This window comes from Heterocephalus glaber, unplaced genomic scaffold (assembly GCF_053883595.1).
Source record: "Heterocephalus glaber isolate CG9 unplaced genomic scaffold, H.glaber_assembly_v1.0 deba00001504, whole genome shotgun sequence".
Taxonomy (NCBI): Eukaryota; Metazoa; Chordata; class Mammalia; order Rodentia; family Bathyergidae; genus Heterocephalus; species Heterocephalus glaber.
This window is the reverse complement of record NW_028258324.1, coordinates 53,874,467-53,888,733: the sequence shown is the minus strand read 5'-3', so window position 1 is coordinate 53,888,733 and position 14,267 is coordinate 53,874,467. Positions and strand designations below refer to the sequence as shown.

At 40.6% G+C, this 14,267-nt stretch overlaps 1 protein-coding gene across 6 annotated transcripts in view; it reads right to left on the bottom strand.

Moving 5' to 3' along the window:
- Positions 1–14,267, bottom strand: part of LOC101701652 (spermatogenesis-associated protein 31A1) — a 343,100-nt gene that overhangs the window by 25,119 nt on the left and 303,714 nt on the right. For 4 of the 6 annotated variants that reach the window (XM_087186530.1, XM_087186531.1, XM_087186533.1 and 1 more), the window contains exons 3-5: positions 13,279–13,380; positions 857–914; positions 225–300 (exon numbers count right to left, since the gene is read on the bottom strand). In XM_087186530.1, the coding sequence (XP_087042656.1) occupies positions 225–300; positions 857–902 (122 nt within the window). In that variant the 5' untranslated portion in view covers positions 903–914; positions 13,279–13,380. Of the gene's footprint in view, positions 1–224; positions 301–856; positions 915–1,354; positions 1,520–2,101; positions 2,717–13,278; positions 13,381–14,267 lie in introns of those variants that run through there. The other 2 variants (XM_013074047.3, XM_087186534.1) reach the window with 2 other exon arrangements.

Below are 14,267 nucleotides of genomic sequence, written 5' to 3'. Positions count from 1 at the left end.
GTAATAAATAAGAGTTGTAACTGTAGCTAGGGGCTGGGGTGAGCTCAGTTGGGCCCTGGCCCTTCCACTGCCCCATACCCCAAGTCTATAGATTTTCCTGCTATTCCTCGCCCCAGGGTCTTAACATCCCCCACTCCTGGGATCTCCCCCTCCCAGCTTAGAGCAATGCTACTTGGTGACATCACAGGCCTTAGAAGGAAGGAAGAAAGGGGAAAGTTCTTTACCTTTTCAGAAGGGGAATTGGCTTCTTATCCAATTTCTGGCAAATCTGGCAGTCTCCAAGAGGTGGGCAGTTGGAAACTGGGTTATAAAGGAAGAAAGGTAAGGAAGGGATTGGGATTTTACAGGATGCTGAAGGGACTGTCCCCTGAGAGGACACCATTGGAGGTCTGACTCTAGAGCCCAAGCATCGGTGTCCAATGTCCTCTGGCCCTGACTGACAGTGGTTGCATGGTACACAGATGGGCAGCGTTTTGTCAGTACAAAGTGCTTCCACATCCTTCAACATCCATGGTCCCCACAACTGTGCTTGCTGGACGGATGGGGTCATCTCACAAAGGAATCAGCCTCTGCCAATTGTAACAGCTGGGCCTCAGTTGGACCTGGGTGTCCCACTTCCAAACCCAGGCTGTACTGCTCCTCTGCTGCCTGCACTGCCCCCTACTGCACAAAACCCTTCTTTGTCCCAGCACAGCTTCATTCTGAGCAGGGAGCCTGAGAAGGATCCCCCCTGCTGATTGCAGTTTCAGGAGCCCCTCTCTGGAGCTGGCATCCTTGGAGCCCTGGCATTGGTCCCTGAGGGATAAGCAAAGTCATGTTAGTTCCAGGACTACAGGACTGAAAGGCTTAGCCTTACCTAGGAGAGCAGGTGTCCTCTTCCTTTGCCTTTTCTTCCACCTCATCTGCACTGGATGCTAAGAAAGAAGGAAAATAGTGAGAGACCCAGGCCCAACTATCTTGTCTCTCAGACAGGCTGCAGACATTGAGTATTCATGAATATTATGCTACTCCACAGTGAATTAATGAGACTATGTTTTTTCTTTCCTTTTACTTACTTTTTAAATTACAGTATTTTTTTCTGTCCTTGTAGGAACACACAGGAACTTTCTAACATGAGATTCCCCCATAAGAGGATCCCCTGCTCAAAAGATGAACTCATTTCTACAGCTGCATCTCAGCTGCTAGAGACCAGAGGCAGCTGCAGCGTGGGATTGGGTGACTCTCAGGCCCTCAGCATAGCCCTTGGTTCAGCCCAGCACAGAGGAAATCCTGGGCCTAGAAGTGTCTGCCAAATGTGTCAGAACAGAACAGTTTGGTGCTATAGCCAAATGCCACAGCTCTGAGGCACACCTACCAAAATTTGAAGACTCAAGAACCCAATGGTCACTCAAACAGGTGGAGAAAAACTTTTATTACACCAGCAGGCTCAGAGGAGATCATTCTCAAAGTCTGAGTGCTTGACTAGAAACAGGAGCCTCCTTACATAGGGGTCTACTAGGTAGGAGAGCATGTTCACTGAAGCAGGTGGGGCAGAGTTACAGAACATTCACAAGAGGGGTGGGGCTAATGGAACATTCCTGAGGGGCGGGGCTAATGGAACATTCCTGAGGGGGCGGGGCTGACAACATTGCTGAGGTCACAAAGTTCAAACAGTTACAGAGCATTTTGATACATTGGGCAGGAACAACTGTTACATTTTTGGAACAAAAAATTTGGGGTGGGGGGGCACATGGAGGTAAGGCAAGGGCCTGTCTTATTATACAGTTATCGCTCTATCACCATGCAATGGGTACAATGAACCAGTGCTCAGGGCCTGGTCCTCCCCAAAGGTCCCCACCTTTCAGGAATCCAGTTCTTGTCCCGCCCAGTAACCATATTCTCTTTTACTCTGGCACCTCCAGCAAACCACATAGAGGTCATCGGAAGGCACCAGACCGACATCCTGGTGCCCACTTCCCCTGCCCTGCTGGTCCCACAGGAACAATATTGTGTTCTTTTCTGAGTTTTCCCTCTCAGCAGTCTGTCTACTTCACTCAGAAAAGTGGAAATTGTGGTAAAAGGAGACTCATTCTCTGCTGGATCTGGGCTGAGAGTTTCTTACCTTTTGGATGTTTCTGGTTTTTTTGCATGGGCCTAAGGTTGGTTCACCCTGGAGCCAGGGCAGTAACAAAAGGAAGAGCCCCAGTACACACGCAGTGGTGAAGATCATATCTATTGCATGGCTGGGGCACAGCCATATGGTGGTAAGGCTTTTTAGAGGAATGAGAAGATTCTCCATCATCTGAATCACAGTGTGGCTCTCAGGCAACTGAGCACTGAGAGTTCTCTCCGGGGGTAATGAGGAGGGCCCAGGCCTGCATCACAGAGCTGTGTTCTCCTCATCACAAAGGGCTCCTGGGGTGGGGGAGGGGCGAGGAGAAGAGGCTCAGCCACAGCCCCGCCCCTCCCCGGGCTCCAGGACAGTGGGTGTTGCAGCCTCCTGGGCCTTCTGGACCCCTCCTTCTGCCTCCACCTGCCCAACCTGTCAGAGACAGACCATAGTCTATTTTCTATTTGTTCCTCCTGGAACACAGGTATTACCTGACTTTTTTATGCAATTGAGATCCTGGCTGGTGCTAAAACTTCAATGATACTTTTATAAGTGGATGACATAATTCTTAAACTGCGCAAAGTGGTCTTAAGGATCACTACATGCATGCACACACAGATACATATAATCCCTATATCCTTTCACAAACCAATCTAGTATTTTTCACAAAACAATGTAGTATTTTCAGTTCCATTATTTTCTTATTAGTATCAGGAAAAGACCAAACAAAACTACAATGAGATACTATTTCACCCTGGTTAAAATAGCTATGGTTATTTGTTTTTAAAAATGCTAGCAAGGATGTGGAGAATGGGAAACTCATACAGCATTGATGGGAATGTGAATTAGTACAGCCATTGTGGAGAGCAGCGTGGAGATTCCTCATAAAACTAAAAATAGGTCTACCATGTGATCCAGGTATCCCACTTCTGGGAATACATCCAAAGGAGATGCAGTCAGCACGCCAAAGGGACACCTGTGTGCCCGTGTTTATCCAGCACTACCAACGATAGCTAAGATGTTAAATCAATCTAGGTGCTCATCAGTTGATGAATGGAAAAAGTGAGGAATACATACTCTATTCAGGTATAAAGCAGAATGAGACCCTGTTGTTTGCAGCAAGGATGGAGCTGGGGTTATTTTGTTATGTGAAATATGGCAGACGCAGAAAGACAAGTACTAATTGTTCTCGCGTATGGAAGTTTAAGAAAAGTGAACTTGAATGTGATTGTGGGAGGTTGAGAAGGGGTAGGAAGCATCTGCAAACTTCATGTGTGTTAAGGGGTTAATATCCAAAATACATTAAGAACTTTCACAGTTCCAAAAGATCCGAACAGACACTTGTCTAAAAAGATACGGCATGCTCAATAAGTACATAGAAAAATGCTCAATATCGTCAGTTATCAGGGAGGTGCATATCAAAAGCACAATAAGTTATCATCTCATACCTGTTAGGGTGGCTGTTATTAAAAAGCCAAAGATAACAAATGTTGGCAAAGTTGTTGAGAAAAGAGAAACTTTGTACATCACTGATGTGAATGTAAATTGGTGTGCCAATTGGGGGAAGTGATATGGAGGCTTCTCAAAAGTTCAAATTGAGGGCCAGGGATTTAGCTCAGTGGTTCTGCCACCTGTCTCGCAAGTGCAAGTTCTTGAGTTCAATCCCCAGTACCAAAAAAAAAAAATTAAAATTGAACTGTCATGTGGTCCAGCAATCCAATTTCTGAGTATATATCCTAACAGTTAAGATCAATATTTTGAAGAGCTATTTGCATTTCTGTAGACAAGATATATAACCGAAATGTCTGTGGGCAGATGAATGGTTAAATGAAATGTAATATATAATGGATTTTCATTCATCCCTATAAGAGAAAAAAACACTTTCATTTAGGAAAATATGGATGAACCTAGAGGATATTATGCTAAGTAAAATAGGCCAGACTCAGAATTACTGCACAGTCTAATAGAATAGAATGGTAACTACCAGGGACCGGTAGTTTGTCAAAGAGTACAAACTTTCAGTTATGAGTAAGTCTTGAGATGGAGTTTAGAGCACGGTGACTGAGGTCAATAGTGTATTCAAAATTCTAAATTTACTCAGAGTCATTCTCAAGTGCTCTCACCAGATACTCAAAAGGTAACTAGGTGACATGATGAATATGTTAGCTTGATTATGATAATTATTTCACAATGTATATTTAAAATATCACTCTGCACATCTTAAATATATATAATTTTTATTTGTTGATGACCATCATAAAGCCTGCAAAAAGTCTTTCATGTTGTCTTGAGTCAATTTCTTATTTTGTGAAAATAAATTTAGTGCATACTGTTAAAAAAAAAAAAGCTATAACAAGACATAGATATTATACACACACACACACACACACACTCCATACCTAAGGGTGTGTAGGATGTATACTACTATAGAAATATTCATGGTATTAATGTATGTATGAATGTCTTTGCACATATATGTATAGCAAGTTAATACATATATTATCTATCAGTATGCATCAAACAACAAAAAACATCTAATCTATAACTCCTGTTCTGCCTGGCATATTTTCTTGCTCTAAACTGTCCAGTTTTCCTGGTTTGCTAATGTACAGTAAATTAGCCTTTATATTTTGTCTCCATTTGTTTTTCTTTCTCCCTGAGGAGGTTGAAGTGAGCTCTGCAGTGGAGGGAAAAGGAGTAATAAAGAGCCTGGATAATCCACACAGTGGACAATCCCTTTCTTTGTAATTAATTTAATACCCAGTATTTACATAGCAATCAAGAAACAAATGTAACTGATTTATAGTAGATTATCTATTCCTTGAGAGCAGATCCTGCTCTTATTTATCTTCAAATGGTACATGGACCCATGTGATACTCTACACAGTAGAGTATTTAATTAAATTCCACAAGTGACATAACCAATCTTATTACTTCATGAGTAACTCAAGTATTTCAGTTGACATTACAGGTAACTAGGCCTTCCCATGCCCCTCCCTCAACTTCCCACATCCTCACTGTCAGCGAGAATTATATCTGAAAAGGTCCTACTCATTCATTACCCTGAGGCCCAGTATCTCTGTGAGTCTTAAAATAGCATAAGGGAGCAAATGTGTCTATGACTGGTCATTGACAGAGAAATTTTTGCATGCTCAATAAAGCAGCAACTAAAGGCAACTCCTTGAAATCTATACTGGTTGCTAGAGTGGCTAAATTCTGTTAAACTCCAGCAAAATTGGAGTTAATTTTATTTAGTAAAAATAGGTTTAAAAATAGCCCCCTAAGTTAGCATACTTCTGCAATTTTACCATCCCATAGTGATAATGAAAAAACACTGCTCGTGAGTTTTTTCCCTCTTTCATTCTGTTAAAACCCCCTCCTCCATTTAAAATTAGATTCTATACTGATAGTATAATTACTGTATAATAGAGTTTGCTCAACCACTCAACACAAAATGCTTTGCTTTCATGGCATTTTAATATGAGCTGCATAATGGCACCAGCTTGAGAATCAGCATGCCGAGAAGGAATCTAAGACCCCAAATGAGCTCAAGTTTGTAAAATTCAGTTCAGCTGTTCAGCAAACTAGTTAATTCTAATTGACTTGACATGTGGATATCAAAATGTTTCTGTTCCCAATCGTGTGTCTTGCTTAAAAAGAAAACCGCCTGGCTTCAGCCTAACCCTGATGTCGACATCCACCCCACCAGTCTTGAGGGGCCCCAGCACGTGCCCGCCTCACCACTTCATATGCTATGGGATCTCATCAGCTCCACATTCATGGCTCTGAGTGCTGAGGATGGAGAGCCAGATGCTCCCCACGATGCATCAATTTTAAATTAAATTAGGCTTTTCTATTTCTCCCACTGAATACTGCTTTTATGGATTTAACGGCTCTGTGTTGTACACCATTCTACAAACCATTTACTCCTTTGGGAATAAAAGATTAACACAAGTGAAACCCCCTATTTATATAATGATAATTTTTCTTTTGCGACACTAAAGGCTTCTTTGACCTTTTAAATGTCCAATCCTGCCGGAGTTAGCAAAACTCACACTGTATGTCTACTTTATTCATTAACTTCTCTAAAATACTTGGTAATATCCCTAATGTTTACTGAGGAATCAGTCCTGAAAAGTAATGAGTTTGTTTTACAATCAGTTTTTTGTGCAGTTACTAGTAGTTCCAATGAGTGTTACAGAAGGAGCCCAACGGGGAGGGGGAATTTTTCACTCATTTCCCACACCAATAATAAATTCAGTAGCCGCATCAGGTAATGAAATTAACAACGAACAGGGATATGACAATAAAGATTAGTGGGATCTATGCCAAACTACAGAGACTATAGAGAAACTACAGAGGCCATACATAACCCACCTTGACCTTCTTTTTTGTTTTTATTGCTATCACTCTGGCCCAAAGAGCCAGAGATACTGGGTTAATGTAACCCTACCTATATCACTGCACCAAAAGGGCATACTCCAAGATATATCATAAACTGTCACCCTTAAAAATATTTTCTGAACTAAAGTCCAAAGGACACTGAACTTCTGAAAATAGGAAATCTTGGTGTCTGTATTTGAGAGTTTTCATGTCTGGAATAAGGAAATTTCATGTAACTGTTATGATTTAGATCTAAAATATCCACCAAAAGTCTCATGTATTCAGAGGTGGGACTTTTAAAAGGTGAATGAATCATGGGAATGCTGCACTCTCTAATGGATTAAATTGGGATGAGTTCATGGCTGAATGTGCTGTTGGGAGGTGGGGTCTGGTACAGAGAGGTGGATCACTGGGGGTATGACCTGAAAAAGTATGTTCTTCTCCCCACCTGAAAGAGTATATTCTTGTCCCAGTTTCCGTCTTTCTTTTTCTGCTTCCTGGCTGCCACAAGGTGAGAAGTTTTCCTCTGCCACGCCCTCTCCCCATATAACTTCTGCTTTGGACGCAGCCTACGAGGGACTGAATCCCCCAAAACCATGAGCCAAATAAAACTTCTCCTCTTTAACTTGTGGGTATTCGATATTGTGTCTAGCAATGAGAAAATTAATTAATACACTATCTTACTTGATGTTTTAAATATATTTTATTATTTGTGCTGACTTGAAATTAAAAGAAACTTACTGGGTAATTTAAAAATTTCTATTTGTATAACACATTTACAATGTTTTCTCTTGCCATTGCTTCCAAAAGAAATAGAAAACGTTTTTTGTATTCACATATACAAACATAAATTTGGAACCCATAGTAATCTTCACCAAATATCCCCCTATGCACAAATCTTTCCCAACCTGCTGTATTATTAGGTAAGACCACATAACTGGCTGAGCTAATTACCTGTAAGAGATGTCAATTTTAGACAATGTCATTTTTAGATGAAGAAATGAGAAGTCTTGGTAGTTTTCTCATATCTTCCCTTGTTAACAGAGACAACAAAAACGGGCACATTGTTCAAAAAGTACAGGCATGAGGTGGTGAATTCTACATCAGCCTGATTTTGTGAGTGATTGCAAGCAAACCGACTTTCTCTTCCACCTCTTAGTCCATTTTCTGCTGCTATTACAAAACACCTGAGACTCTGTAATTTATTATAACCAGAAATTTATTGGCTCTGGAGGCTGGGAAGTCCAATACCAAGGTACTAAAAACTGGTGAGGGCTTTTTACTGTATCATTCCATGTCAGAAGTTACCACATGGTTCAAGAGCTTAAAAAGGGAAAGAGAAAAAGAGAGCAAGAGGGAGGAATAATAGCATTAATCCATTCATTAAGCCAGAGACCTTCCTAAACATCCCAGCTCTTAATTTTGCTAATGGCAATTAATTTCAAAGTAAGTTTTGAAAGGGACAAACATTCAAACTACCTACAAAGTTCAGCAAGAAACTCTATTATGTTAACCATCAAAATTTGGATTTGTTTTCTTGTTTGTTTTCAGAGAGAGAGAGAGCGAATGTAATATATACCAGCTTAGCCCCATGAAAGCAATAATCACACATCTTTGCAGTGGCAGACTCCTTAACCAAATTTCACTCAACCTTCTCCAAGCACTCCAGGATTCAACCTTGGCAGCTGCTATTAGAATTGCTTCTCCCAGCTTTAGCAAAAATCCTGCCAAGTCAGTTTACCATCCATCCCCCATCCTCAACACCCTGCCTGCCTTCAACACAAATCCTACCTCATTGTTTCCTGGGGGTGGGAATTTCCCATCCACTGACCCACACCCTGCCACTTAGCTATAAATCCCCATTCTTCCATGCTGTGATCTGAATTGAGCCCAGTTCTACACTGAGGTCTCTTTTCTCCTATTGCAGTAGTCCCCTGATAAAATCTATTTGACTGATTCACTGCCAAGCTCTGACTTTAAACAGCAATACTTCTCTATATCATCTCTTTTCTTTGTCCATCTATTCATTCCACCTGGTTTCTCCCATAACTTCTAAGCTAGATCAATATGTAACCACTATCACCCCAGCAATTTTGTAAAGGAAAATTTTTACAAATCTCTCTGCTCTCTCTCTAAAATTTGTTTATTTAAATTAAATCAAATACAGAATCCTCAAATTAAGTTTAAAGAAAAAATGTTGCTTGAAGTTGACTTATGGGAAAGACAACTAGTCGTTTTTCTCCTTAATATTCTACATACAGTTCTGAATTGTCAATCTTAATATACAATATTGCACCTGCACAATAATGATTAATTATTACTTTATTAGGAGCACGTACATGTTCCTCATTGACACACTAACTACTAAGTGTGGAGGTTTGATTGATTTAAGAGATTAAGGCATAATTTTGTTTACAAAATGCAATCTTCCATGGAGGTAGTAGCTGTGTGCTGAGGACACTCTATAGGTGTTTGCTGTCACTGTCTTGTGATGGATGCCCACTCAATTCATAACTCTAACTCCTATTTGTTCATAGGAGCTGGCGATGCAGAGAGAATTCTGCTGAAAGAATCTGAGTCCCAGAGAAATGTAAAACAATATGACAGCAGAAATTGGGCCAAAAGTCAGCAACCAGTCAATGATCTGAAAAACTGATTTTTCAAACTTTAAAAAAATATATATTATAAAATATGTATTTTTTATTTTTTAATATATATGCTAATATATATTATTATCTTCACATAAATGTAGATTTTATATATATATATATATATATATATAATTGTTGGCCAAATAATACATTTAAATGTAGATTCAAACAGCAAGCCTGCTCCTTCTCAGTCAGCAAAAATGCTAAATAGGGGCTAAATTGTCCTCCTGGAGGGTGGGGAGCATAGTAAAACTGAAAAGACACCCGAAGTTTGAGCCAAGAGTCAATTGAGATCAAGCTAAGCAAAGAGACAATTCCACTGACCAACTCAAAACCAAGTTATTATTTTTATTTTTTATTTTTTTAAATTTATTTATTTTTTGTACTGGGAATCGAACTCGGGTCCTTGTCCTTGCAAGACAGGCCGCAGAACAACTGAGCTAAATCCCCAGCCCCCCAAGTTATTATTTTTAAAAAGGTATAAAAGTACAAAAACACTTGATGAGACCAGGAAAAGGCAGGGAGCAATTTCACAGACAACAGCACAATTCTCCTTGAGCTTTGAGCTGGCCTGCAGCCTGAAGCAGTCCCGCCCTGCTTCCCAGCCCCCCTCTCTGCTCTGTATCAGAGAATGCAGAGCCAAGTGAACGTCAAGGGCAGCTGAGGACTCTGTGGGCTAGGGAGGAGGGGCAGTTCCACTCTCTTGGCCCAGGTTAAAATGGAGGCTGTTACTTGCTGAGAGCAGATTTGCACTCTTTTTTTTAACTACTAGCTGAGCTTCTTTCAATTGTCCTCCACATTATGTCACTAACCAGCCACAGGGTGTGAGATTCTGGCAGCAGCAGCTCTTATCTCTGACTCTCCTACTCCCACCAGCTCTCTTTGGTTTCCCTCTCTCTCCAGTGACTTTCTTTGCTAATGGAGGAAAAAAAGCTTTGAAATTCTTTTAGCAATCTGAACATTGTTTACAAGTGATTATTTTTGAAGGAGCAAAGAGTGTTTGCAAAAGACAGTTGGTTATGTGAGATCTAAAATATTACTAAATGTATTTGCAGCTGTACAAGATGCATGTGTGTAAGAGACATGGAATTTTGCAGGACATTAGGGATCCATTTTATGTACTTTTATCATATGCTTATTGAGAATGATGAATTGCTCTGTGTGCATGGACATGACAGTGGTGTTTCTTCAAAACTTATCTTTTCCAGATTAGCACTATATATTAAAACTTCTAGTTTTTTATTGAAAATGCACTTAACCATATTTAAAGGAACAAAATAACAAATTTTTCACTTTTGAAGACACCACTGTATAAAATAATTCATCATTTTCCAGCTTCCTTCCTCAGTAACCATGACTCATTTGATGCAGGTGAGCTTTTGGTACATTTACGAGAGGATGCATCTTATACACCTACAAATGTGGTGATGTCTCTCGATCTGAGTGTCCTTATCTGTAGACATAGAGAGAGAGCTGAATTCCAAGTACCCAGCTCTGAAAGTATACAGTTGACAAAAAAATATATCACAAAGACAAAACAAAGCAATTCAGTAAAGTTAAAAAAAAAAAAATTGCTGAGTTTGGATTAAGTAGGCAGGCAAAAAACCAATTCAGACCACCCAAAAAAAATCATTTTGCAAACATTAATTTCCTAAGTGATTAAAGAACAGTTAGATCTGCCTTTTCTCCTTGAAGTATATTGGAAGCTCCTTGAGGCTAGAACCACTGTTTTTAATTAAAAATGAAACTTCCACCAGGGATTTAGTTCAGTGGCACCGTGCCTGCCTGGCAAGTGCAAGGTCTTGAGTTCAATTCCCGGTACCAGAAAAAAAAAAAAAATGAAACTTCCCCAAAGAAAATCGATATACATTTCTCATTCTGCTGGATGAATGACCAGCCTAACAATAGATGATATCAGGTCTGTCAAAAGAACGGTCTTGGAGCTTCCTCCCCAAAGCTTGTTTCTTTCCCTTACAATTTTCTGCCATTGAGATTCAATGTAAGAAGATTGAAGGGAGAGACAATAAATAATATTTGGGAAGAAGAGACCAGAGAGCATTGCAATAGACATGCAATCCAAGAATTCTAAAACCTTGGCACTGGCTCTTTTTTGCTGGCAATATTTGTTAAAGCGCATACCCCTCTCCCTAGGACCCTTTATTGAGTACAGAGGCTGCTGCACACTTCCTGAGAGAACCCAATTGGCTGGCCAGCCTCCCTAATGTTTGTACTAAAACTTTTAACTGGCAGAGCCTGGTGCCTGGTGGTGCCCAGGTGAGCACTGATCTGGAGCCCATGGGGCTGGCTCAGAGCCAGAAGGCAGTTTTAGGGATGGACAGCAGCACTCTCAGGAGGTTGTAAACACAATCTCAGTTTGCAATTCTGTTTTGTCAAAACCAAAGGGAAACAGTGGGTTCTGGCTTGGATGCTTTTCCAAATGATTTTGACCAGGCAGGATCTATAAAAAGAATCTGACTTGACACATGCAAAGAGAGAAAAATATTTTTCTATTTTCCCCTTATTTTTAGCTGGGATGTGGTCTACTAATTATTTTAAGAAAATTGAGAGCATAGCTTTTCTGTTTCCCTACTGTCTGTCATGAGCGTCTCAAACTGTCTGGGAGACGCATGGGGTTTTCATCTCCAGTCCCCACCATCCTGGTCCTTGATTTCACAGTGCTTCACTGTGTCTATCTGTAATGTCATTTCTAATTCCTGTCCTTGCCTACCTCAAATTGATGCTGTGAGGACAAATAAGATAGCTCAGTGTTGCCTCCTTCCCTACCCATCTGGCTCCATGATTTGCAAGGAACCACATAGGGTTCTGGACTAGAAAATATTAGGAATGAGCCAGAAATGAAAGAGGGCAGAATGGAGCCAGGCGGAAGCCCCACAGGACACGAAAAACCCAGAGATCCAGGCCAGAGCTGGAAGACTAACCAGCCACAAGTTCACATATTAAGGTTATGCTCAGTTCCCATAAATACACATTTAAGTGGTTATGGGAGCATCTTTGAGTCATTCAGGCCATCGTTGAGTCATTTAGTCATTGGTTATATTATCACTGTTTGAAATCTGAAGTACAAAATGATAGGGACTATAGAGCTAGGATTTTCTTCCTTCTATGAGAGCATTCTTAACTTATGTGGGCCAGGCCTTGAGGCCCTCTTTTGTCATCAAAATCCTGAAAGTGAATTAACTAACTATTTTAACTATCTTGGATCCAATTGAAGCTTTTTTTTTTTTTTTTTTTTTTTTTTTTGCAGCACCTCCTGGCTTTTAAGCATCGAATTGACCTTAGACAACCAGACGACAGGAATGAAGTCCTCCAAAAGGCCAAGAACAATGCAGGGGCCTCCTCCGTTTTCATAAGCTCCTTCTCTCCCTTCTTTCTGGTTGAACTAATCCTCTCACAAGTTCCCAAAGATTCTTCCACCAAGAAAACACATGGGGAAACAAATAGAAGGAGCAGGACCCTGAGCAATTCTGCTCTTTGTCAGTGTTAATTGTGAGCCAGTTATCTGATCTGCTGTGACTTGCTCTTTCTGGAAAGGCTTGCATAATTTGGCAATCGAATTCCAAGATTCTCCTTTATTATAAATTGTGCCTTTGCCGATTGCTTTTGTCAGGACTCCTCATTCACCTCCTGTCTCTCCTCTCCACTTTTGCAAAACCACTGATGTGTGAAAACGAATTACACAGATTAAAAAGCAGCTTTTTTATAATTGGAATATAAATGGCAAATGGAGACATGGTACATCCTCAAACTTAACTCTATGAAAAAAAATCACTCAGTCAAGAGGGTGACCTGACTCTACAAGGGAAACAAACCCACAAATACTCGGAGACTCAAGTTAAGCCACATGGAGAATCTAGAGTGATGTTCTACTTAATGACAGTCCACAATGATAATCTAATTATTAGGCTTTCAACAAACCGATACCATAATGACATCATCCAGTCTTATAATTAAAGTTGATCTTTATATAAAGCTGTTCTGCTTTTTAGAGAGAAAAACATTTATAATGTTAAATAACTCGTGTCTCGAAGACATCTCCCAGTTCACAAGTGTAGAGAGAAAAACACTCCCCAGGAGAAAGCATGCAGATGTGTGTTCTCTGCAACATGCAAGGTTCTACGTGCTGTTTTCACTCACCTGTCAGACTAGGGCCAAATGAAAAGCAATCACCACTGCAGGGCTGAACTGTGTGTGCCCCTGAGCATCATTAGGGTGCATCATGGGGTGAAGTTGGAGGCCCTGTAAGTTTGAAAGAAGTGACACAGTTAGCTTCCAGGATGACCACACTGCTCCACTCTACTGAGACCCTCTCACAATCAGTCCTCCTCAGGTTTGATGACCTCAGGAAATGGAAGGTGCACCATGTGCACGAAATTAGTGGCTTTGAATACCTTTACTAAGGAGAAGAAACTTCGGATTTCCTGTTTATTTGCTTACTGCTGTTTGTTTTGAGGAGAGGAAGGGCAAGGGTAGCAAAGGAAGACAGGAAGCACATTTCGCTACCCAAGCAGAAAGTCACCCTCACCACCACTTGAAAACTCTGTTTCTTGATTCCAAATGAAGTTATCAAGGTTGCATAACCCACATTTCCTCATCTCTGCATGGAATAATTCTACAGTCTGTTCCCAGGTTTGTTGTGAATGGTAAATGGAATAGTCTGTGAAAATCCTGGGGCTCTCTAGCGAGACAATAATATGGGTTCTCTAATGAAACTACTCTTTAATGAGTAGTTATTGGCAAGGTGATTACTAGGAGTGTTTTTTTAAAAATAAAAATAGGCTTGGGTGAGTAGAAATGAACCCACTTGTCTTATAAGTAGCCAGCAAGAGCTTCCCTCTTAGAGGTTTGGGGTGTAGCTTGGTGGTAGAGCATTTGCCTAGAATCTAGTGTGCACGGGGCTCTGGGTTTGATCAAAACGACTGCCCCCAAAAAAGAATGTTCCCACCCCCTCCCTATAATTGAGCAGAGTAGTTGAAACAAATCTAACAATAAGGAAATAACACTTTTATAAAGCAGCACAGTGCTCACAGTAACATTGACTATGGATCCTTTATCCTTGTTTACCGTTTTAGACTTTTCACAGAATGTTCACCTCTGTTTTTGGTGTTTCTCATTTGTCACGGGAC